This window comes from Rhyacophila brunnea, unplaced genomic scaffold (genome assembly GCF_057557595.1).
Source record: "Rhyacophila brunnea isolate RB1 unplaced genomic scaffold, BYU_Rbru_1.0 scaffold_3, whole genome shotgun sequence".
Taxonomy (NCBI): domain Eukaryota; kingdom Metazoa; phylum Arthropoda; class Insecta; order Trichoptera; family Rhyacophilidae; genus Rhyacophila; species Rhyacophila brunnea.
The window spans coordinates 45,171,431-45,194,164 of NW_028232965.1; the positions used below are offsets into that span (position 1 = coordinate 45,171,431).

Here is a 22,734-nt window from a genome sequence, read left to right on the forward strand (position 1 = left end):
AATTATAGTATTTTGGCATATTTTGCGTAAAATTATAGTATTTTACATTTTTTGCAGAATCAAAATTATAGTATTGTACTATAATTATAGTACAGTTGGTACTGTGTCAGATGGACAATAATGTTGCCAACAGAGAATAAATATAAATATTTTTGAGTTGTAATTATTATTTTTCAGTAGATTTGAAAAAGATATTTAATTTAACGTTAAGATAAACATATTCCGACACAAAATTTTAACATAATAAATGACAAAATTTGATATAATAAAATAAAAATTATACTTTTCAGGTCATGGCCGCGTAATTTATAATTATACCGCTAGATAGCCTTCAAGTGAGCGCGGCCACGTAAGTCAGGGCTCGTGTGTTTTTGCTAAATTTATAAAATTTGAAGGCTTGATTCCCCAAAAGTTCTTTTAAAATGGTGTAGTGAATAGCAAATGAATTGTACACTTAATAACAAACTCACAATTTATTGACCAAACTTCTTAATTGAAGGTAAAAAATAATGAAGTTTCAATAAACATTTTCTCATCTAATGTCAATTTGTATTTCTCATCCGTCAATTTTTACGTAAGGGCATGATTTTGCATGTTTTACTAGTGTAATCTTATAAATTAAAATATAGGAAACATTTCGACAAATCGCCTGCTTTTATAAATTACCTCCTTGCCGATTTAACCAAATTTCCCGAAAATAATATGACGTATGATGACATCAATGTCTGGAAAGTTGTGAATAGATATTCGCAGAACATACATTATTATGATTGATTTCATTTATTCCGCATAAACTGGACAGTAGAATTAATTCTAAAATAACTATTATTAATAAATAAACATGAATACGTATCGTAAATACTAAAAATTTGCTTACAGGATCCCAAATCGAGATTCTTACTTATCTACTCATTACTTTTAACCTTTGTTTCTTGCGTAGGGACCTGATAAGCTACATTTACAGTTTATACCGTGGTAGTAAAGAATGAGAATCGGTGATGCAGGTGATGCAGGTGATTTGCTAAGCAGAGTATTTATATATTGTAGTTACTTGACTATTTTAGAGAAAAATTTCAGATTCGTTTTTTAATTTTATTTTACTGTGATTTGTTTCAGAATCTAATAAAATGTCACAAAACCCGAACGCGGCGGTCCCGCCGGCGGTACAAAACATCGGCAATCCGGCCGCAAAACAGATGCCACCGATGGGGGCTCAGTCTTTTAGCAGCATGCCAAACATGATGTTGAATAATGCCCAGCCCGCGAGGCCGCCCAATCAATACCAGGGGCCTGGCCACAGCAATGTCTATAACAATCCCAACGGTCTCGCTGATTCGCCCGGAACCACGCCTCTGCCGTATGCTTCCTCACCCGCCTTGCGGCCGCCAATGCACACCTCCACATATAATAATAACTCAAGCCTGCACTCGTCCAGAAATAACTCCCCCGCCATGAACCATTCAGGTGTTTCCCACAGTCCCGTTCCCCCATCGCAGTATCCCCCCCAGAGTAATGTTATGCGGCCGTCTTTCACGCAGCCTTCATCTGGAGTGCCCAATTCCACTCCCAACCGGGCACCTCAGAGCTTTCCGCAGCAACCGCCTCTTCCCACTTCAAACTTTCCTCGACCCCCGGTCGCCGATGTCAATTCGACATTGGCTCCCCAAAATAACATGCTTGCTTCTCAACCCCCGAATTCATCGCTGCGGCCCGCAACAAATGTTTCCAATTCTCAGACACAACCGACCGCTCCGAATGTTTATCCTCCGCAGGCATACAATTTATTCCCTCGTCCGCAGGCTCCGCTCGGCGCCCAAAATTTTCCTCCCAATGTCGTTACAAACTCAATGCCGAGTGGCTATCCCGCTCATAACCAGCCAGGCCAGTCGAATGCAGGGCACCGCCCGCCAATGGCGGGATCTGTTGGGATGACCGGCCCATCTTCGTTACCCTTCCCTGGTCGGCAGATCAATTCTAACATGCCACCTCTGGCATCCGGCCTAGGCCCCGCTGCAATGCAGCAGCCTCTTCAGAATGTGAGAAATTTCCCGGCCCATGGCCCACCTGCAACCAATAGTTTACCTCCGAATTCAAATATGCAGCCTTCGATACGGCCTCCCGTGAACGCTCCCAACGTGTTTCAGCAGCCTGTTCCCCCGCCTCCCGTAACGAATAATACATATCCTCCCTCCTACCAGTCTTATCCTCCTAGTCAACCTCCACAGAATTTACCCCCTGCCGTACAGAACCATCCTCAGCAAAATATTCCTCCACCTCCCACCGCCCAGCCGCAGTATCCACCTCAGCCAGCGCCCGGTTTACAGTACGCCCCCGACCAGTACAATGGACAGCAAGGCCTCGCCCGCCAGATGGGGGGAATGAGTGTCACCCAAAATAGCTTTAGCAAAATGTGGGGCCACGAATCGGTAGACCTCATGCAATGTAGGAATGTACTTCCCGAACAGAAACTGGAGCCCCCCATTATTAAATTGAATCAACAATTTGTACAGTCCATCAATTGTAGTTCTGAGTGAGTGCCTTTGACGTATCAATTCAATATTACGATAATATATGCTCAATTTAATATTGAATCCTAACTATTTTCGTACCATTACAGAATATTCAGATGCACTGTCAGTAAAATACCGGAAACTCACAGCCTGTTACAAAAATCTAGATTGCCTTTGGGAATATTGATTCACCCTTTCAAAGACTTAAATGTAAGTATTACAGATTTTTATTTATTTTACTTAGTACAGGATATGTGGAGGAAAGGAACAAAAGGGAGATAACTGGAAAAGTAGATATATAGGTATACCAAAATTAATAAATAATTAATCATAATAAAGGAGAAAAGGGATGATTGACTTAGCTAAACTAGTAGATTTCAATAGGAAACAGGGAAGTTCTCTTCTGAAGTAATGAAACTATTCCGAAAAGTTGTGATTTCAGACGTATGTCGTAGGTAAATCTTGAAAATTTTAAAATGATTGGAATATACCAAATTAACTTTAATGCATGTGTGAGAAAAAGGACAAAGCCAAATTAACCCCTCTGAATTACTAAATTCCGCATAGAAACATTGGAGTTCCCTTTCAGAGTTATTCAAAATTCGATCTTTGTTTGGTTCTCCTGAGAAGTAGTGATTTTACATTACATTACAAACTCTTAACAAATGTAGAAAAACAATCCTAGACTGTAAATATCTCCGTTTTCCTATAAGATCACCAAACTTGGTGCAGTTGTGTTAGAGCCCTAACTTTGGCTGTATTTCCATTGTGAGAAAACTTCTGCGAGAAATCTAACAAGCTGTCAGACAGCAGACAGTCCTTGCTCCGTGTTCTAATAAAGAGCAAGTTAAACAACTTCCAATGGGTTCCGCATGTAATATGACTAGTTTCGAATATCTCGAAATCACAGGGACCATAGACTATAGATACATCTAGACGCCGCGCCACCCGTTGCATTGCTAAATGAAGCTGCGTGCCATGCGTTTGGTTTGTGAGCGAGCGAACGCATTCGTCTACAAATGTTCGAGACCATAGACCATTTCGGTAGTGCTCGCCCAAAGTGCTCGCACTAGACGCTCAGAATTAAAATATAATTTCCTATTTTTTTACGTTATACAGTATTTTTAAGCGGTCAAAATGCAACCATTAGGTAAAGATATCCATAATTTAAGTTATTTTAAAGAAACACTAGGTCACTGATATTAAAATATATAATAATATACAAATAAATTATCACGAACATGTATCAACTTACCTATGAAACGTAATACCATCTTCTTGCTTATCAGTACGACTACCATATTTTAATACAACACACAAAACCATGTTTCCTACTTAATTAACTAAAAATATTTACCACTGACTTTATGTTTAACACAAAAAATAGCAATTTAGCAACACGAGCTACGACGCTACGTGAAGCGATTCACCGCGATTTGTCAGCGATACTTTTGGAAACTACCTAAAACATATGTAGACCTTTTATCTTTATCTAGCGCGTGTCGCAGAGATTATAAGGGTGCCGAATACTTTCTCACTCGCACTCATGCATCGTTTTTGTTCAGGCCTTGACAGGGACAGTTTTTTGTTTATTTTATGGTAAATTTTATTATATTTTGTATTAATAATGGCAGGCCGGAGTATTATTATAGTCATTTGGTGATGTTATGACGTTAATAGAACTTTATTCAGGCAATTCTTCTTTATGGGATTGTTAAAATGAAGATTTCAAAAACAGAATAAAGAACAAGAAAGCACCCTATTTACTAACATCGCAACGGAATTTTCAACTGGCCCTGGAGAAGTCACTAGAAAATTACATAACTTAAGGTCTTAATAGCAGAATGAATTGAAAAAGATCCATGTTAATAAGCAAAGCAGTGGTAGTGGAGTGGATGGTGTTTATAAATCCAACTGGTGCTGCGCATATTTAAAGTTTTTGGATGTGGGCAGCGCTTCTATTGATGAAGAATTGGCATAATATGGACAACTTTTTGTAGCAAAACTCATAAATCAGTCAAGCAAAAAGTATTAAAACATTCTAAACCAAATTCAGATTGTCCCAAAATTCATTGTCAAATGCAAATCCAAACAGATAGATATCTTTGGTTTTTTTATTTACAATAATGACGCAGATGTGACAGGTGGCATATAAATATTATGTATTGTAAATAGATGTCGAGTAAATATGATATTGAATGTCATTTACTTATTTCCATCAATGCAAAATTGTATGGATTAAGTACCTATAATCTACGCAAACACAAAAGACTAGCAGTATGAAAAATGTAATAAATGTTCAACTAATTGAAACCAGTTTATCATTTATTTGTAGGCACTCGTCAACTGATGTAGTATTGTCCAAATGCTAGGGACAGTGCATTTATCCAAATAAACCACTGATAAAAACTAAATTATTTGTTTGAATAAGTGAAACACACAAAATCGTGTATGTGTTTCGTGTAATCATGTTTATAGAAAATCTATCTGAAAAATGTTTCAAGACATTTATTATCATAAACATCTTATGAATAAAAATATTATTCTTTCGAAAAATATATGTATTATTTATGTGAATGTAAAGTATGTTTTTTATATAGGCATATTTGTTTATTTATCCCATCTTCAGAAGATATTTTATAACCCACCGCAAACAAAATAACCAAAATTTGCATTGAGATATCAAAGAAATAAAAGTGATAATCGTCTGTTTTTTTTAATATCTATTATATCATATCAATTTGTAATTATTGATATAGCTAATTTGTTTTTCGATTTACGAGGGTGGGTCAATAAGTCCTTAGAAAAGCCGACAGGTGGCGCGAATTGTACTGTAAGCGGTTTGTTTTCATGAAGCGGCACTACCGATTCAGTATGCTGCGAAGTTTCAATCAGATCGGTCGGGTTGTTGTGTGTTTCTCGTACATTTAAAAAAAAAATTTGCTTGTGGAAAATGGAAAAATGGAAAATGGAGAAAATTGAGTTTCGAGCTGTTATTAAACATTTTAATATAAAAGGGTTAACAGCAAAGGAAATAAAAAATGAGTTGGATTTAGTTCACGGCATATCTGCTCCTTCACTTGCAACTATTTATAACTGGTTAAATGAATTTAAACGTGGTCGTACATCAACAAAGGATGAACCACGCTCAGGACGTCCTGTAGAGGTGACTACACCAGAAATGATCAATAAAATCCACGATATGGTGTTAACTGACCGAAGATTAAAGTTGAGTGAGATAATTGAGGTTACAGGGATCTCAAAAGGTAGCGTCATTTCTATTTTACATGACAAATTGGGCATGAAAAATATTTCTGCAAGATGGGTGCCGCGTTTGCTCACAGTCGACAATAAACGCAATAGGGTGGTGGCCTCTAAAGCCCTGTTGTCGCTCATGCAACGCAATCCGGATGAATTTTTTCGTCGCTTTGTGACTGTAGATGAAACATGGATACACCACTATACTCCCGAGACGAAAGAACAGTCAAAGCAGTGGATTGCGAAGGCAAACCATGTCCAAAGAAGGCGAAAACCGTAAAATCAGCTGGTAAGGTTATGGCTACTGTATTTTGGGATGCACGTGAAATTATTTTCGTTGACTATTTGGAAAAAGGAAAAACAATAACAGGGGATTATTATGCATCTTTATTGGACCAGCTAAAAAACAAAATTGAAGAAAAACGGCCTCATTTAAACAGGAAAAAAATCCTCTTTCATCAGGACAATGCCCGTGTTCACACATGTTTACGATCAATGGCTAAAATTGAAGAATTGAAGTTCGAATTGGTCGACCACCCACCGTATTCGCCAGATTTAGCCCCCAGTGACTTTTTCCTTTTCCCAAACTTAAAAAAATGGCTAAGTGGACAACGTTTTTTTTCAAATGAAGAAGTCATCGATCGGACAAATGCTTATTTTGAGGACCTTCCAAAAACTTATTTTTCTGACGGCTTAAAAAAAATTGAGAAACGTCTAACCAAGTGTATTGAGCTCCAAGGAGATTATGTTGAGAAATAAAAAAAAAATACAAAAATAAAAAGTGTTTTAATGCTTTTTTCTAAGGAATTATTGACCCACCCTCGTACATCGAAAATAGGTAAGTACATCAACATCAATTATTCTAGGTTGAAATTCTGTTTTAATGTGCGATCTATGATTATAAAGTACTTCTAAGAAATATTGTTTGTTTCCAGCATCTCCCTGTAATCCAATGCAGTTCGATTGTGCGGTGTCGGGCTTGCCGCACCTACATCAACCCTTTTGTTTATTTTATTGATTTGAAAAGATGGAAGTGTAATCTTTGCTACAGGGTAAATGATTGTAAGTATTATCTCTTAATATATTATTTGTATGTAAATCAAGATTCTAACTGCTCTTCCATTATCATACACTTTACGGCAAAACTTAAAGTCACTTTCAAACCTGAAAAAGCGATCAACACCTTCGAGAAAAACTAAAAAATTTCGAATATGATTATGAAGGGAAAATTTTCAATCGGCTGCTCAAAGCATATCTTTTGCAATGTGCTGTGAAAGAACCTTTATACTAAGGGTACTGTGAAATGAAAGAGTTTAAAAACTTCTCCCTTGGATAATTAGATAGATACTTAACTCATGGCACACCCTACAAAATATTTTTTATTGCAGTGCCGGAAGAATTCCAATATGATCCTGTGACAAAGTCATACGGCGATCCCACCAGACGTCCCGAGATCCAATCGGCGACGATTGAATACATTGCTCCCAGTGAATACATGTTACGACCACCGCAGCCTGCCGCATATCTATTCTTGTTCGACGTGTCCGCGGCGGCGGCGGAGAGCGGCTACCTCCAGATTGTTTGCCAGACAATTACGGAGCAGATTGACTCATTGCCGGGAGACACTAGAACGCAGCTAGCTTTCATTTGTTTCGATAGTGCGGTGCACTTTTATTTCCTAGGAGAAGGTGCGAGTAGGCCGCGAGAAATGACAGTCATCGACATTGAAGGTACGAAAATATTATAAATACATGATAGAATGTAGTGGCGTTCATTAAGTCCATCTTCACCTGTCTTACACTATGTTGATAGTTCCAGTTATCTACGCATCCATTGTAAACTTTTTTCGTAAAATTAATTAGAAATATCTAATATATATTTATATCAGATCACTTAAGGGGACGCTCTACAGAAATGCCCTTGAGAATTGAAAATATGATATTTTTATATGTGGCCCGAAATAGTTGGTCTACTAGTAATATTAAAAATTCGCCGCCGATGCGTGCCTCAAAAGCAATGGTCACTAAATTAAATTTAAAACAAACAAACTCACTCACAACTAAGCGAGTATGGGGTGACCAAAAAATAGTACTTCTAATATACTTAAATGTTACTAAATTCAATATGTTAATCAGCTGTTTGGTGTTAAATATTGCAACCAATATGGTGGATATTGTAACGTTTTTAAACTTAGAGTTTAGTTTATTAGTTTAGAAACTTAGAAATAGATTAATAACTTTTTAACCTGAAATTGTACAAGAACTAAACATACGAAGGATGTTGAAACACATATTATCTACATACATTTTTATTTCATGTGCTATCCAAAAAACATTATTAAAGAATAGTATTTATTTTTAATGTGTAAGACCTACATCATTATTAAAAAAAATAGGTAAGTATTATTTAATTGTAATGCATATTTTAAAAAAACGTAGAATATATTTAGTGATGTACCCGATTAGTTTAAGTTTAGTCTGACACTTTTACAAACTAGTAACGCAACTTTTTTATAATATGTACTAGTGAAACAATAGATAGGTACCGTTATTGTATTTTGTTGGTTGAGTAAAGCCAATGCACGAAATAATTTATAACGCCTAAAAATAAATATTAGGTATCGTGCAGGCACCCTATATACTTTTATTATTTTTCACATTAAATTACATTCGGCCGGCCGGCGAACAGCGGTGACGGAACCTAATAAATCATTGCAATGAATTGCTTTACCGACAATAATTATTATGTTTTTAAAATGAAATCTTTGATGACCAGGGATTTTGTTGTAAATTTGATTTAAAATGACGTGGTACTCGCTCTGTGGACTCTCTTCGACTGAAATATGAATCACACTGGCCCCTGTTGTACCCACTATTAATTCGCCACCGTCCTTAAGTAAAATATTGTCATTGAAGTTTTTGACTGAGTTTTACATTTTTTTCTCAGATATATTCTTGCCGAGTCCCGAAGACCTTCTGGTAAACTTGGTTGAGAGACGCACTGCGATATTAGAACTCTTGGCGGCTCTACCGGTGAGACACGGATCTCCATCACCGTCTTCTACGCAGAGTGCGCTAGGAGCTGCTCTACAGGCTGCACACAAACTTATGGTAATTAATTAAAATTATCTACGTAAAATGATTAATTACTATAATAATATCATGTTAGCATGGTATATAAATTTGTGGCCAATTACTTGCTAACAATTAGACTTAATTCTGAAGAAATGTACAAAACTACTTTTCCCCGCTGTCCAAAGTATTTATCCGACAAACAAATAATCATTGAATTAGAATTTGACCATTTTCACGGATTGTGTGGGCGGGATAATACGTATATTATTCTACCTAAACATAATATGATATAATGATCATGTTTTGCTTGGTGAAAATGTGTACTACAGCATTTTAAAGTATCAATTACCAATTGATATTGTTTCCTCAATTTTAGTAAAGAAAATTTTTAACCAATTCATCTTTAATAAACCGTGCACACTTCTGAAAATAAATTAAAGTATTTAATCTAGTTCAATCGATTTCAATAGGGTTTTATGCAGTCCTTTTTTATCTGGTGATACGCTGGATTACGTTTTATCCCCACCCTTTTTCACAAATTCACCTTATAGAAACCCCTTTAAGATCTTCATTGTGCACTATAACTATGTAATATACAAGTGACAATATATTATGATAAGCCAAATAAATAAAAATGTAACAACATGTTGTATACAAAAAACTAGTTTTATTTAATTTCAATTTCTTCAGAAAAATAATTCATTTTCCAGGGTCCAACTGGCGGACGCATCACTGTCTTTCAGACTTGTCTGCCGAACATAGGACCTGGAGCTCTAACGGCTAGGTAATTTATATTTTTTTCTTCTGAGTTGTAAAAGTGATAACTAAATCAATTATCGGTGAATTGTAACCACGGTTATAATACACTGATTACAAAAGAAGAATTAATTTACATGGAATTAAAAAAAATTATAGTTAAAAAAGATATCCAAGATTAGACTGGAATACAAGGTGCCGAGGAGCTGTCTTGGTTAACACAACACCGAGATGGAAGGTGATTACCAATGTTAGTAAGGCCAGACAAAGCACTTAAAGAAGAAGGAATAATAAAATGATCTTCTGTTTTTCCAGTGTCCGTTTTTTTGTCTCATTTTCCAAGAATTTATATTATATATGGCAGTAGCGAAGGTTGGAGGTAGGCTGTTAAGATCCGCCATAAATAATGCTCATTAAACTTTGTTGGTCATACGTAGGTATTTGTTTTTATTGAACACAATTTACAGCTGATGGTGTTGGTTAGTTTTTAAAAATCAATTAAACCCTGCCTAACCAAACCATAATAGTTTTGGCATATTTTGGGCGATATGACAAAATTGTGCACACTATTTCATTCATACTTATTTGTTTAATACTTGTTTAAACTTATTTCACATATTATTGGTTGATTTTTTTAAATTCATTAAGCCCTGTTGAAACCAAACTATAACATAAAAAATATTATTCTATCTATAAAATATCCAACGTTTATGTATGATTGAATTGCATAAATTCAGATATTTAATAGGTAGACGAATATTTTTTGGCTATTTTCTATTATGCCTTCGTTTTCGCAGCGTTTAATTGAATTTTAAACTAACCTGTAAATTGTAGTCTTATTTAAATGAAAACAAATACCTATGACTGACAAAGTTTAGTGTGCACTATTTATGGTGGATCTTAACCGCCTACCTCCACCCTTCGCCACTGATATATGGGTATTTGTCAAGAATTGGTAATTCATTGCTTATTCTTTAATATCGTTTTCAGAGAGGACCCAAATAATCGTTCTTCGAAGGATGTGGCTCATTTAAATCCGGCTACTGACTTCTACAAACGTCTCGCTTTAGATTGTAGTGGAGTACAAGTCGCAGTGGATCTATTTTTGCTCAATTCGCAGTACGCGGATCTAAGTACAATCAGTGAGTATAGAAAATATACATTGATTTTTCTGCATTAACTACCAACCCGCATGTCAAAGCCAAAATGTAAATATACTAAATATAGCGAGAATAATAATAATTATTAAAATATCCCCTGTGTCTGATATTAGAATATATTATTTCCAGGTGGAATCAGTCGATTTAGTGGGGGTTCTGTTTACCACCAGCCATTGTTCAAAGGGAATAGAGAAAAGCAGGCGAGCGAACTGCAGCGCATCTTCACTCGATACTTAACGAGAAAAATTGGCTTCGAGGCAGTTATGAGAGTTCGCTGTACACGGTAAGAATTATTTGTCTTCAGTTAGTATATGTAAATACTGTCAAGCTGTTATCCGTCAATTATTTTTAGTGAAACTCGATTATGTAAAATTAACAAAAACGATTTTAATCTGCTTTTTACTGTCATCAACTAAAGATCCCTTTTTTAAGACCTGTGGACTAAAATTAGCTCATCTTTGTTAAAATGATGTCAGTAAATGATTTAGGAATATAAAAAAATCTGGTACATAGTACTACAGTAAAACCTCGTTACTAAGAACACTGAGAATTCGAAATTTGTCGTAATTCGAAATTTTCGCGAAAAATAGTCCCTTGAACATTACTTATTTTCATATAAAACCAAACCTTTAATTCGAATTTCCTAATTCGAAATGATTTCAGTCCTGGCATATAAAAATAAAAATATTCGATAAATCGTAATAAAGTACACTATTTCATGAGTCTGTCATTGAAAATTGTGTCAGACTTTTCTTAAAACATCAAAAATGACTTGTTTTATGAAGTTAATAAAAATAATCCTGACATTTTATGACCCATTGACACACAGCGGTATGTCATCAAAGGCACAACTGCACTCCACACAAAGGATAACTCACATATTTCAGGGCTGTAGGTATTTAATTGTTGATTGTTTATTGGATTTTCACATAGTTTTACTATAGAACCAATGCCAAACAATAAACTGTGTTGACAAATTGGAAAAATAAAAAATATTTCCTATTTTTCTATAATTCTAGCTACTTGGTAACTTCAATTTATGGATTAATGGTACATGGTATTTGCACAGACTCTAATTTGAAAGAATTGTATCGGAAATTCGGTAGGCACATCTATGATCGGAAACAAAATTAATGAAAGTCAAAAAAAAAATTTTTTTTTCAAAATTTTAATAATTTCATACATTTCATATTTCGTAATTCGAATTTTTTTTCGATTTTCGGTCCCATGGAATTTGTATTAACGAGGTTTTACTGTATGTGACTAAATAATGTGGATTGAAATTTCTGTGTGTGATTTCAATCCCTAATTTATTGTATTTATTAATTTGTTTACAGAGGCCTAGCAATACACACATTCCACGGTAGCTTCTTTGTGCGGTCCACGGATCTGTTGTCCCTGCCGAATGTGAGCCCGGACTCGGGTTTCGGTATGCAACTCGCCATTGAAGAGAATCTCTCAGACGTGCAACACGTTTGTTTTCAAGCTGCGTTGCTTTACACCAGTAGTAAAGGTATTATACTTTGATTAGTGTTGACGTCTGATATATAAATTTATTTGGTTGCATTACTTTATGTTTAAATGAGGAATGTACATTACACTGTGTATACGACGACTAAATGAGATAGTCGGTAGAAAAATCTGGTATTACCTAGGTTAGTTTTTTAGTGAAACGTGTCCAGAACCGTTATTAGCCCTCGTAGTCCACTGCCTAAGACACTGGTTTCTCATCCGAGGCCTCCAGGTTCGATTCCCGATGGGGTCAAAATATCAGAATGTTTTTTTAGTCATTTTTCGGTAAGTTTAGAAAAAACAATATTCCCTTTGTTGGCTACATTATTTGTAAACAAAAAATTGAATTGTCGCTTGGTAACAAAAGTCACTTATATAATATGTACTGTTTGTTAGTTATGATTATATGCGTTTATGTCTCGATGCGGTCCACCAGACACCGGACACCAGGTGTGAAGTATACTAGACATGAATCTCCAATCTTGTATGACTTGCAGCTGATTTAAGCATTAGGATTTTGAAGACACACGTTGAATTACTCCTGTTTTGTTTTAGGTGAAAGAAGAATTAGAGTTCACACACTGTGCCTTCCAGTTGTATCGACCCTCAATGATGTTATTCATTCTGCTGATCAACAATGCATTATTGGTCTCCTATCAAAAATGGGTTAGTGTTTATACTATGATATAGTATCAATAATTAGCAATAACAATTTTAATGAAGGTTGGACACAGAAATAATTTTCTATTTCTGTCACATAAACTCGCAAGTTGGATAATTGTATGTGGTTTTTAGCCGTCGACCGGTCTCAGTCTTCATCTCTATCGGACGCTCGAGAAGCTCTTATCAATGCAGCGGTAGATGCTCTCGGAGCGCATAAACTCGCCAGTGGACACTCTCCGGGTCTCATGGCGCCTGTATCTATCAGATTGCTTCCTCTTTATTTACATGCGCTACTGAAAAATGTAAGTACCACATCTATTTTTGCTCATCACCACCATTATAATATTGCTCTTGGCCTGTAGTCCAACCGGCAAGGCGTTGGTTAATCATACTCAGGTCACAACATATCTATTTGATTTTATCAAGCCTGGGTGTATCGTATCTTTGATGTGTTTCACTTGTGTGACTGTTCCCTTGTAGCCTATATTTTAATGTAAAAAAGTTCAGTTATTCTTCATTATTATTTATTTTTTATTACTAGGTAGTATAGTGTCAAAATCTTCTGGCAGTGCAGGTGACTCGTTTAGGTGTTGGTGTCGTTACTTTCAAATGACACTAACACTGTTCCAAAGTGATTTTGTCGTGACCGCAATGGCAGAAGAATATGTCCTTCCTCTACCTTTAAAACATTCAAAGAGATACCTATTGGGAGTTACTATATTTTCTTATTATGCGTTGTTTGTTTGATTAAACAGAAAATTTATATCACAAAAATGAAACTTTTCTTTGGTAGTCAGTTATAACAAATAATTGATTGGTTTTATTGTTATTGGTGTGTATGTTACGCCGAATGTGCGAAATTGAATATTACATGAAATGGGCAAAATTTTGCCTAAATCATGAAAAATGCAAGCCCGTTACCTTATTCATGAATTAGACAAAATATCGGGAGAGTGCGTGAATTTGGCAGTAATTTTTCTGTCTAGTTCATGTATTGGACAAATTAGATAGTAGCGCTACGGTGGTATTTTTTGCAACTAAACTAAATGTATCAAAATGCTCATGCATTGGTCAAAATGTACATATATTATCTATGGTCAAAATAGATGATCGCGCTCCGGTGGTATTTTTTGCAACTAATCAAACTAAACAAATGTGTCAAATAATGTCATTGATTATAATATAAAAATATACCAATCAATAACTGCAATGACGTTCATATCCATTTACTATGCGCAAAAAAAATCTAGAACTATAATATAATAACGGAAGAATTTTATTGAAAAGTATTTTCGTGATTTGATTCGTGCTTGGTCGATTGAATGTTTGTGATAGTTTGTTGACACTTGATAGCTAACCTCAAAATGGACATTCAGTTGAATACTTTAATTCAGAATTACAAAACCTAACCTAACCTAATAATAATAATATTATATTATGTCCAATTATAACTAATAAAACCATCCGTATTAAATTTACTTTTTCTTCTGTCATGTTGACAGTTCAAGAATTCCATACCCTGGCGAATTCATGTACTCAGCAGAAAATTTACCTAATTCATGAATAAGGCAACAGGCTTGACTATTACATGAATTAGCCAAAATTTTGCCCATTTCATGTAATAGTCAATTTCGCACATTCGGTGTAACATGTACATAAATAAAACTTAGTTATTGGCGACAGGACCTTGTCAAAAGCATTGAATTCTTTTAGTGTGATATGATTATTATGTTTTTGATTACTATTGCATACTGATGCAGTGATACACAACCTTCTTATCAATAGGACCAATTTTTTAATAAACTTGAAAAGTGATACATAATTAATGAATGAAAATATTTTATCATATTTCACTGAAAACCTATTATAGGTAATTAATTAATAATAATATAATGTTACGATTTTTTTTCATATCCATTTAATCAGTGCGCCACAATAAATGGCATGAGAGGCCGTGGGCTTGCTTTTTAGATATAGTAGTGCCACTGCCCCTTAACAAATTAGTAAGATGTACAAAAATACTTGTGGTGGGGTAATGTAATTTATGTCGATGGTCGCTGTCGTCGACAGTGTCTAGAACCTGTTTGTTATTATGCCTTGTCTCAATTGAAGCCTCACCCACTCTTTTTTCCTGCCCAAACTATCATATTATTGTAATGTAGTACAATTATAATTTTATTGTATTTTATGATTATTTTTAGCCTGCTTTTCGTACTGGGACATCCACTCGGTTGGACGATCGCGTATTCGCCATGTGTAATATGAAGAGCCTGCCTTTAGCAAATTTGATGCGTACTGTCTACCCTGATCTCTACCCGATCCATAATCTATCAGATTTCATCCATCTTGTCGCTTCACAAGACAGTGAAAATGAAAATGAAGAGATTGCCGTTCCGTGTCCGCCACGATTACACTTGAGCGCAGAAAGGTAAGGCATGATCTGGGGCTAATCTTCAGACTATTTACTGTATTATGGCAATTGTGTGACTTTGAGACGGAATTCAATTTGAGATTATCCAATACTTAGTGTGAGGCCTCAGTGCTAGCGTTGAGCGTTGTGCGCAACTCAAACGTATAAATGTATAACCAAAAAAAAGACATTGTCTACGAACATTTTCACACACGGTTATACGTTTGAGTTGCGCAAAACGCTCAACGCTGCGCCGAATGCTGCCACTCAGGACGTACACTTAGGCTTTATATAAACACAGGGTCTGAAACTCTTTCCCCATGATACTTTTTCTAGTACAGCATGGTGCTTCTTAAATGGATGTTCTGTGATGTTTCCCCTTCCACAGCACACTTCAGCATCCTTATAATTCTTACAGCATATCCTCGTTTATATCCTTTTATGAAAAAATTATTAATCGTTTAAATGGCCATAAATGGTCATTGCCACAAGGGACAACATTGTTTCGGTATAATATGAAAATAATAATGACATAAAATTTTTTTAATGAAGAAATTTTTGCCGAAATTTAATTACTATTAGAGTTCTGGCAGGTAAACTGCTCACTTACCTCCGATTGAGCATCTAATCATCGCTGACTCAATCTGGCCATCAAATGGCTCCTATATGTAAAAAATAACTGCTATGCCTGTCAGTGTTTCTCAAATAATGGTACATATATGAAAGATTTGAATGTGTTGAACATTTTTTTCATAAAATATATTTGACTTGTATAATTATACTACATATTTGCACTGTAATTTTAATCTGCACACTGTGTACAATAATAATATGATGATATTGTGCATAGATGTCATAACTCTGTTCTCAGAGGAAATTTTTAAATTAGCTGCTCGGAACATAATATAAAAGTGGGGTATGCCGGCAGAATCTGTCTCTAAAAGGGTACTAGCATGTTGTAAGTTCAGGAAACGGAGGCCTAAATTATACCAGCTTATCATATTAATGTTGTAAATGTACATTTCGATAGGATTTTTGTTAGATTTTGTCAGACTATGAATCTTTATGATATGTAACTATTCTTACCAAACAATCCAAATATCATGTACAGGCGGCCCTCGACTTTTGTACGTTCTATTTTTGTATAATTCGTTATTTCATATATAGTCGAACTTGGTTATTACGATCATGGAAATAGTGAGATCTCGGATGTAATGAGGAAACATTCGTTGACATTTTAGTTTATGATTTTCTCCATACGTTTATTCACTTTTATAACGAGCTACTTCTCGAGTATACCGAGTAAAACTCTTAATGTGTCGATCGTTTAAAAACAACATTTTCGACCCTAAGCAATAAAATCCGACCAGACGTTAACTAGACCGATACCGCCGGGATCGGATTACGTTTATGACACTAATTAAGTGTCTAAGTACCTAATTGGTGTTTTCGCCGACAACATTGAAAAAGTATCCATGCATATTGTTGAAATTGCATGTAAAAAATCCAGGCTTTGTGAAGTCAGTAGGTACAATAAACAACTTCTTTTGTGGACTTCGGGGATTTTTACGATGGTTTTCAGATTTTTTATGTTCTCTGCTTAAATAGAGCGTGGCGCGAAAAATGTTATATAACGATATAACGAGTAATGGTTATAACGAGCAAATTCAGTCGCTCCCATCTTCCTCGTAATAACCAAGTTCGACTGTATTTCTTAAAATATAGATTTTTGGTGATAATGTAAAAACTGTGTGCTTCCAGCAGTCACTCCTCTCTCCACAAAAAAAGGTGGTATTCAACTTTCTCTTGACAAGTTTATAAAGAAAACACCAGTTTGCTATTATAATACCCATTGATAAATAAATATTTTAAAGTAGGTACACTTTTTGATGTTTTTTTTACATAACTCTACTTTCCTACATTCAACATTCGTACACATTTCCAGGAACCAATTACAGTAGGCGCTCGGTAATCCGGCGTTCACCAATTCGGCACGTCCAATAGTTCGGCATTCTGCAACTCAGCTCTCCTGCTCTATAATCCGGCAGGTTTCACATTAAACTGCCAGATTACAGAGCGGAGAGCCGTTTGCTTGGCAGTTTGGTGCCCGACAAATCTGTGATAGAATTATTTCATATAGGAATCCAATAATCCGGCATTTCCGACAATCCGGCATAGGTGAAAAAATATGGGTGCCTGATTACCGAGCGCCTACTGTACGTACGAAAGTCGAGGGTCACCTGTACATACATACAGTGCAATTCTTTAATTGTTATTAATTAATTCTTCTTAAGTATTTTCTTAAAATATTTTATGTTTTGTAATACAAAATTATGTTAAATTGATTGTTTTCACATTTGAAAAGACCTCAGAAATATACATATTATTAGAAAAAATCTTGAAAAAATATAGCTCTGGACAGGACTCGAACCTGCATCCATCGGATTCATGTTTTAGCCGTGTATATTCAAAAAATAATGTTACATTCTCATACCTTTTGAATTATTCGTTGAATATAAAAAATCATTAATTATTTTTATTTTCAGAATAAATTCGACAGGAGCATATTTATTGGACCATGAATTTACAATGTATTTATATATTGGCCATAAGGTCGACCCCAATTGGATAATGGACACATTAGGCATCGCCAGCAATACATTTATCGGGGACAATTGTCATTCGATACCCGTTTTGAAGACTGAACAAAATACTCTGCTGCACGCCTTTATTGACGATCTCAACAATGAAAGATCGCATCGCGCTGCAATACATGTCATTGCGTAAGTTATTTTTCCTTATTCTTTATTACTCTTAATGTATTGGTGACAACTGCCGCCAGTTTCATGCCACAGCGTTAGATTTGTAAGTACATGATATGTATAAATAATCTACTTATTCGTATATAATAAAAAAAATTGTTAACTAAAATCTTCCAGTAAGCAATGTAGCTATGCTTTTATGATATGTACCACTAATATAGACTCTAATGTCATTTTCAAGAATTATTTTATTAGTAAAATCAATTCCTATTTGAATCGTCAAAATGGCTTTGGTAGGTACCTATATAAGCTGTTTGGGGAGTAAGATATAAATATATATATATATAATATAAATGTACCACATTGCCTTAACGTTTGATTGTTTGGGTAGAAAAGAAGAAAGAGGGGGAGGGGTACTGAGCAAGACGAGGCAATACAACATGCACAATTTAAACACGATCAGCGATAGCAACCGTTGACAATTAATACAGTATCCACCCCGAGCCTCAGCCTACTTCCTGCGCATAGAAAGTAATCGCATCTGCGCAACGTAATATTACAGCTAGCTATAATTTGAGTGTGTATTTCTATCATAGGTTTATAAAAAAAACTTTTCAATTTATTCTTACTGATACACGCATACTTAACTTTAAACATAGATTGAAAAATTCGTAACCTACACAAATTCCAAGAAAATATTTGGCCTAGAAGAGTAATTGAATGATACATAGTATATAACAATTATGTCAATTTTAGTATATCAATATGTCCTTGTAAATTTGTCGTCAACGAGTTAGCTTATTGGGTAACAAGATATTGAATTTGATTTTATTAACCTCAATGTCAAATACCATTTATTTTATATGATAACAATCAAGAGACATCAGTACATACATACTTCTTCGGAATATTTTTAATATCAATTGTTTCATGTCAAGAAATAATAATTAATCTTACTATGTATTACATATCACTCCCTTTCACCAACTAAATATTGTATTTAGGCAAAAAACACTATCAGCGGAAACATTGTTGTAACATAATACTAATAATTTAAATGTGTATGAAAAGTCGTGTTATTTTACACATTTTGTCTCCAATTAGTCAGGTTCGGTACCTCTTTGACCCATTTAAAGACTACATTTTTCTGAATCCTCAAAACTGCCTTTACTGAGACAAGACTGTTTAGTGTTGCTACCAAACTGGCGAATAGATATTTTTTGGTTTACTTGTAGTATTGTTAACACTAGCAACTGAGCATATATTATGAAGCAATCAAATCAAGCATCAACACGATCGGGTTGGTAACTGAACCGTTTCATGTAATTGCTATTTAACTTATTGACTGCGGAGCATTTAATTACTATTTAATTACCGCATTTAAATAACATGCTAATTATATTGAATGGCCAATTAATTAGTGTACAACAGGTGTACCGTCCGCGTGGAAAGGATTAAAGTCGATAATTTCTCACTACGTTCAGTGCGGATCATTGGATCTGGTAGGGTCTGCGAGTTTGCTAGTGTAATTAAGGGGAATAAGACAACTGGGCGCCAGGACAATTGGGCTCAACACTGTTGAATGAAATAAATAGATGCTCGTTAAGATTTTATACAGAAAGTAGACGAGGAATATTAATCGGTTTCAATCTACTACTTATTAGTTTTAATTCATTTTGCTCTGAACATTTTTTTATTGCGGATTGAGAATTATCATGTCTGAGGCTTTATAAATAATAATAAAAAAACTCTCTTCTCGTTGAAATTTAAACATATGCATAATTAAATCATTAACATGTGCATGCTTAAATTCTCACTCTCTTCTAATAATTTCGCGGACAGCACACCTGTTGTGTCCTCATTAGGGGGCCGTTAGATATAATTAGCATGTTATTTAAATGTAGTAATTAAATGCTCCGCGGTGAAGAAGTTAAATGTATATTTTTAAAGTACCCATAAATCACGAACGTCTATTTATTTTTGAATTTCATTTGATTGTGTGGCGCCCTTTGTCTGAGCACCGAATCGTCCTAGACCCTAATTAAGGCTTTAGAAACTTATAGAATAATCGGTAATCGATTTAATTTTGGTTTAACGCAAGTTAATTAACTAAAAACTTTTTTTCTGTGTACGATATACTCCTTTATTTTGATAGCTGTTACTTGGGTTTCTCTATTTTGGCATTAAGTGTAACGGTGCATCGCTAAGTTGCCGATTTTGGCTACCTAAGACTATTTAAGTATGACTTTGCATCTGGCCATAATAACATTTGCACTAAACAGAAGTAAGGATTTTATTTGTTAGTTGGTTGTGTAGATATTTGTTCACTATTGTTATTTTCCATCGTGTAATAAAAGTTATGTTTCTTTTCCAGGGATAACTCTCCCATTAGGACATTGTTTACAGATAAACTTCTCGATGACAGAGTGGAGTCGGCGCTGTCATATTATGAATTCCTTCAACACATAAAGTCACAGATTAAATAAAGTTATTTCTGTGATTGATAATTAATATTTTTTCACCTAGTGATTTACTTATAAGTTTATATTATCACATTGTTATATTTATATAGATACATTATTAAAATATTATTTTACTAAAGAGTGGCGAGTATTTTCCTTACGAATTCATGAAAATAAATATTTAAAAAAATATTTGTATATAATATGTAACCGGTAATTATTTTACATTTATTGTCACTATTATGCCATCTTTTGGTGTGATGTAATTTATTTTTGACCAATGATGAAAAACAACCAAAAAATTTAGTTGAACGAACGTAGTCTATAAAACAATTTCCTTTAAATATATTTTTATGAAATCATATTATTGAAGCGGAAAAAAATAACAGCATATATTTGACATTCACGGAATTGATGTAACGGTCACAATATCGACCTGTTGGATTATTTATTATTATCCTTCATCTAGTTCCTGCCGTCAAAGTAATACGTCATATTAAATAAAAATTTATATACTTGTATGCTGGCATTATATTCTTTTTGTTTTATTTTGAAATCGGTACGGTCGTAACATAAATCTTAGTATTATGTAATTTTGTATAAAGTATTTGGATATCGGATAACAATTAGGTAGGTACGCTAGGGTTTATCAATGTTAAAAATGTCTAAATCATATATTATAGTACTGTAGGCATAATATTATCTTCTATGAAATAATTTGACTGTAAATACATATAGATAATATGATAATGAATTGCCACAAATTGTGATTTTTATTAGATCGCAATATCACCCCAAAGGTTTTAATAAGTCTTATCAAGTAAAAATTCTTTTAGGGCTGTTTTGTAATTATGGCCATATACCTAATTATTAGTTGAACGAAGACTTCTTTTGCTCTTAACCATTGAATATTAATATGTTGTGACTATTTTTCTCTTACCGCTTTTATAAACCTTTAAAAGGAAATACATATGTTTATATATGATTATTATTATTTAAAGTAATCTTTCATTACCATGTATCTATTAATATGGTTTTGTAATACATATTGTTTCGCATTGATGATTGTACCTTCAATAATGTTTTCTTTAGAAGATTTTAAACATTTCTTTTTATATAATATATCCAATTAAAATTTATTATATGTGGTTCATTTTATGTTGATATATTTTTTTGAATCTAAAAATTTGTGCTGAATATATCTGATAGTGCCTTTTTGTGTTACCTAATATGATTCGTCATTTAATCATATTTATGCCTAGCATTTTTATAACCCTGGTCTTCTTGAAACAAGAAGAGCGGTGAATGCTGCCGAAAACGTCTATATTATACATAATGTTAAGAGAAGAATAAATAAATTACTGCCTTTGTATAAATACCTGTACAGAATTAAAAATAATTGAATAATAATCATGCTTTATTTTATGTCACTTTCATTTTGATATTGAGTATAATAACTTATACCTCTTGCAGTAATTGTAAAATTGTACTGGAAAATACTCTTATTTTTTATTTGCCATTGATGTCACTATAGTATAATGCTTTTTTTAATTTCACATTTACAGATGACAATTGGTTTGAATAGATTTTTCTATTTGAAAAATTATAATAACACACTTATAAAATAAAATGTGGATAATTTAAAAATATAGGAATGTTCGTTATGCATGTAGTTTTATATATTTTTTTCTTGTTTTGAATCACTGCATTGATTTACCTATATACATTATAAATTATAAAGTCTATTAGGGTGACCTACCAAACCAATTAACATCTGAAAATTTATCAGGCAGTCGCATCTATGTTTTTAGTAATAAAAATGCACCACATTGATTATGCTATTGAGGGTACACCAGAATTGCATGGTCATATTAAGAATTGTTATATATGGGATTATAATTTTAGTGAAATTAAACTACATATGAAAATTGTGTTATTTATTTTATTTTTCACTTCCAAATTCCAAGCACTTTATTAAATACCTAAGTAAATTACCATTTGACATTGCAGAGTGGAAGTTATATTAACAGACTATTTTACGAGGAATGATTGTTAGCCATTCATCTAACCCATCGGGTCCTTACAGGCAGGCCCGGTCTTAGGCGATCGGGGGTGATTTTACCGATTGATACCGATCAGGCCTCGGTTGGATCAGAGTACCACATGG

General features: G+C 34.2%; 1 protein-coding gene across 1 annotated transcript; it reads left to right on the plus strand.

The window, feature by feature from the left end:
- The first annotated feature begins 322 nt into the window (after positions 1 to 322).
- On the plus strand, positions 323 to 20,739 carry Sec24AB (Protein transport protein Sec24AB). Its single transcript, XM_085952352.1, has 15 exons — positions 323 to 499; positions 1,117 to 2,530; positions 2,618 to 2,720; positions 6,704 to 6,830; positions 7,157 to 7,498; positions 8,715 to 8,878; positions 9,553 to 9,626; positions 10,589 to 10,740; positions 10,888 to 11,041; positions 12,096 to 12,271; positions 12,826 to 12,936; positions 13,066 to 13,235; positions 15,135 to 15,361; positions 17,890 to 18,126; positions 20,480 to 20,739. Exons 2-15 carry the CDS (start codon positions 1,128 to 1,130, stop codon positions 20,589 to 20,591), a joined length of 3,552 nt encoding a protein of 1,183 aa, XP_085808478.1. The 5' UTR covers positions 323 to 499; positions 1,117 to 1,127; the 3' UTR covers positions 20,592 to 20,739.
- The last annotated feature ends 1,995 nt before the right edge of the window (positions 20,740 to 22,734 follow it).

Coding starts and splice junctions, on each gene's coding strand:
- Sec24AB (XM_085952352.1), top strand. CDS start 1,128: ATGTCACAAAACCCGAACGCGGCGGTCCCGCCGGCGGTACAAAACATC. Junction 2,531..2,617: donor TCCATCAATTGTAGTTCTGA/GTGAGTGCCTTT, acceptor GTACCATTACAG/AATATTCAGATGCACTGTCA. Junction 7,499..8,714: donor GACAGTCATCGACATTGAAG/GTACGAAAATAT, acceptor TTTTTTTCTCAG/ATATATTCTTGCCGAGTCCC.